The 4,119-nt window shown below is 42.0% G+C and overlaps 1 protein-coding gene across 6 annotated transcripts in view; it reads left to right on the top strand.

The window, feature by feature from the left end:
• PHC3 (polyhomeotic homolog 3) overlaps nt 1-4,119 on the top strand; it is a 189,075-nt gene that overhangs the window by 147,248 nt on the left and 37,708 nt on the right. For all 6 annotated transcript variants that reach the window (XM_019503283.1, XM_019503281.1, XM_019503279.1 and 3 more), the window contains one exon: nt 949-1,105. In XM_019503283.1, the coding sequence (XP_019358828.1) occupies nt 949-1,105 (157 nt within the window). The remainder of the gene's footprint in view (nt 1-948; nt 1,106-4,119) is intronic.

The following is a 4,119-nucleotide window of genomic DNA, read 5'->3' as shown; positions in this document are numbered from 1 at the left end:
GCTTCAGGAGGGATGTGACCAGCACCGAGAGGGTCCAAAGGAGGGCCACCCGCATGATCAGGGGGCAACAGGGCAGACCCTATGAGGAGAGGCTGCGGGACCTGAACCTGTTCAGCCTCCACAAGAGAAGGCTGAGGGGGAATCTGGTGGCTGTCTGTAAACTGGCCAAGGGGGACCAGCAGGCATTGGGAGAGTCCCTGTTCCCCCGAGCACTACTGGGAGTAAAAAGGAATAACGGTCATAAGTTGACTGAGAGTAGATTCAGGCTAGATATCAGGAGGCACTACTTCACAGTCAGGGTGGCTAGGATCTGGAACCAGCTTCCAAGGGAAGTGGTGCTTGCTCCTACCCTGGGGGTCTTCAAAAGGAGGCCGAGGTCATCTGACCCCAGCATTCTTTCTTGCCCAGGGCAGGGGGTCAGACTTGATGATATGCTCAGGTCCCTTCCGACCCTACCAACTATGAAACTTTTATTGTGTTCACCTATGACATTATATAAATATAATAATGATTGCAAAAGTAAAGCAGTACTCAAGAATACAGGCATACCTCAGAGATATTGCGGGTTTGGTTCCAGACCACCGCAATAAAGCGAATATCGCAATAAAGCGAGTCACACAAATTTTTTGGTTTCCCAGTGCATATAAAAGTTATGTTTACACTATACTGTAGTCTATTAAGTGTGCAATAGCATTATGTCTAAAAAAACAATGTACATACCTTAATTAAAAAATACTTTATTGCTAAAAAATGCTAACCATCATCTGAGCCTTCAGCGAGTTGTAATCTTTTTGCTGGTGGAGGGTCTTGCCTCAATTTGTAAAAAACGCAATATCTGCGAAGCGCAATAAAGCGTAGCGCAATAAAACGAGGTATGCCTATACATGATAAATATGTGCTATTTTATTCTAACTGTTGTTTCATGCTGTTCTGCTTTCATTGTAATAGGTAAGTCGTTCATCTTTGCTGGTTGAACAGCCTGTAGAAAAAAGGCTTTTAATGGAGGGTCAGGTCATGAGTGTTGTGTGTGTTGAGTCAGAGCTACAGAATACAAAACATGCTGACAATTCCTCAGACACAGAGATAGAGGACATGATTACAGAAGGTAAGCATATTGCATTTAATTCACATTCTTCCCTATATTTACAGAATTGAGAAAACTGCGGTCTACATTTGGATTCTTTCTCTGAGATCCTCTCCACATTATACTTGGTTAGAAATATCTGAAACCATTTTCAAACAGTCAAATGCATACTTTATTTTTGGTTGGTATGAATGTACATGGTGTTAAGAACTATCTAGAAGAACTACCTTGTGTAATAGTCAATACTGTGTTTTCTTGCATGGCACACTCCCAAATAAGACGTTCACCATGTTTTTGGAAGGCAGAATGTAGAAAAAATTTTTCTAGAGTAGTGACTGACTGTGACAGAATAAGTCCTCCTGGAAACAGTGTCAGGAAGTGTTGCATCTGAGGGAGAGTCTGGATGGGGTAGAAGGAGCTTCCTGCGGTGATGGGAGAGCAACAAGACTGCGCCTTGCAAGGACAGTAGTAAGACTGTTACTTCTTTACTGTAAATAGTTCTTTATATAAGTTCCTGTAAATAATAGTGTTGTTTCCAAACTGAAGCTTCATCAAAATACTACAAACTGCATGCAGCAGCTCCCTCATCCTCAGCCAGTTCAGTGGCTCTCCAGCTAAATGCTACTGCCTTATCATCTATTGTGAGAGAGTTAACACAGGACTCTGCCCCTGCAACTTGCTGTCCCAGGGAGAAGCTGCAGACATTTAACATGGTGTCTTCCTGTTGTTTTTCTTCCCTACTTCTATTCCAGCAAAGAAAAATCAGCTTCCCCACTTAAGACACGCATCCCAATTTATGGGGGGGACATGTGCATGTGGTATGTGAGAAAATACAGCAGCATTTTCTTGGGTTAGCTAGCACAGTGCTCCCCCTCCTTCCCCCCCCCCCAAAAAAAAGGTGGGGTCGAGCAATAAATCCATAAGATGGTTATACTAGTTTTTAGAATCTTGGTCGTTACACTTTTTAAATATAGATCTATTATTAATATTCTTCAAGCTTTGTGTAGGTAAAATCATAAATGGTAGAGATGGAAAGATCTAGATCTTTAAGTCAATAGCCCTGCAAATCCCAAATTTATTTTCTAAAGCACATTTTTAAGTATGCCATCAAAATCCCCAGTTTCTGCAACCTTTCTTGGGAATCTCTTCACAGATTACAGTCAGGAAACCTTTTTAATAATCAGCCTGTATTTTTCTTAATCACTTCCTGTAACTATTGGTTTATGCCTCCTTGCATTACAATTACTTTCTCTCCTTCAAATACCTGTATTTTTATCCTTTCATCTACGCAGAATGAGTAAAGTTATACCATACGTGCTACCTTTTCTACTCATTCTTTATAATGGCTGTAGCAGCTGGAATTGTTCATTTATCTTGTTCTCCCACTGGTGAAAGTGACGTAATGTGATGGGGAAACAATGTTTATTTATATTGCACCCCAACAGATGGACCAGCTCAGAATCAATCTATTTAATTATTAACTTCTGGCACATTTTCACTATAATGATTTATTTCCATTATGCTTATGAAAAAAGAATTTCAGGTGCTGAAGGAGAGGAAATGGGTTGTTTCTGAACAATTCTGAAGTCAAGGATATTTGTTGATATTTGTGTAGTAAAAATTGAGTAATTGGCGTGGATTTTTATTGAAAGCTAAGATTCAGTTCACAGTTTAGATGATATTGGGACTCTGTACTGTGATGTCAGATTAGGGATAACTTTTCATCTGAATAGAAGATTTTGAGAGGCAGGTTAGAACAGGCACACATTACTGAATCATAAGTTAGCTTGAAAACATAAGCGAATAGGGATGTAATAGTCTACCGTGTGATAATGGGGACTCTTTGCAGGCAATGTAGAACACATGAGATTGTGATGGATTGTCTTAGGTATCCAGGTTGTCGCCGTATTGATCTAGAGGCAAAAAGAATCAGAACTCATGGTAGAAGTGATATATTTTATTAGACCAACTAGTTTCCTGCAAAATCTTAGCATTTTACTTGGCAACCTTACCATTCTTTTAAATATTCTTTTTAAATTAAACTTCCAACATAAAGAAGAAAAAGAAATTTCACCATGTTCCATTAGCTAGTCATCAATAAAATAGTGTATACCACCTAAAATGTGCAACCAGTAAGACAGAGGCTGTACCTCATTTCATAGTTTCGTAGTTTCATATTTGTAATGTAATCTTTCAATATCCTAAGGAAAGTAAAACTCTTCAGAGTCCTGCCTTTTCCCCCTGAGAGAGCATTTTAACTCCCTGGGACTACATATAAACTTCCAATAGTAAGTAATAGAGTATGGAAAGGTAAAAATAACAATTAATTAGCTTGTCATTGTTTTCATAACTGTAAATGATAGGGCTATGCGAAGCTTCGGGTGGTAATTTAATTCGGAGGAGATTCGGTCCAATTTGGTGGCCAAATCTCCAGATCCAAATTGAATCAGGAGACCAATAAAAAGGTCCAAATTGATCCAAAGCTCTCCGAAACTTCGGAAAAGATTCAGAGAGCTTCGATGATTCAGGCAGTCCCCACCCACTGCAGTAGGGAGCTGGAGCCAGACTCTGAGCTGGTAGATAGGGGGCAGAGGAGAGGGGGCTGGAGGGGTGGGGAGCAGACCATGGGGGGACCCCTGCCAGGCCCCATCCCCTGCCTGCTCCCCCAGCCCCCCTGACTCCCACCCACCCTAGCTTCTGGTGCTTTTAAAAAAAACCCTATTTACCAGGTGCTGCTGGGCAGGGGGGATTATCCCCACTGCCCCACACTGCATGAGGGGCTCTGCCACGAGCCCCCCCACTTCCCCAGCCCCCCTGTGGCTGCCCCACCCGCTCTAGCTCCAGCCCTCCAAGAAAAAAAAAATGAAAAAAACCCCTGGACTCACCAGCTCCTACAGCAGCCTGGGAGGGCTTGTGTAGAGGCCCCCATATGGCAGGGGGCAGTGGGGATTGCCCCCCGCCAGCAGGAAGAACTGGTGTGTCTGGGGGGTTTTCTCTCTTTCTCTCTTTTTTTTTTTTTTTTTTTTTAAGGGCCA

The sequence above is a fragment of the Gavialis gangeticus genome, unplaced genomic scaffold, assembly GCF_001723915.1.
Source record: "Gavialis gangeticus isolate Ggan-Ray unplaced genomic scaffold, GavGan_comp1, whole genome shotgun sequence".
NCBI classification, from domain to species: domain Eukaryota; kingdom Metazoa; phylum Chordata; order Crocodylia; family Gavialidae; genus Gavialis; species Gavialis gangeticus.
The sequence above is the reverse complement of the archived record's forward strand: the minus strand, read 5'-3'. Positions and strand labels throughout refer to the sequence as shown.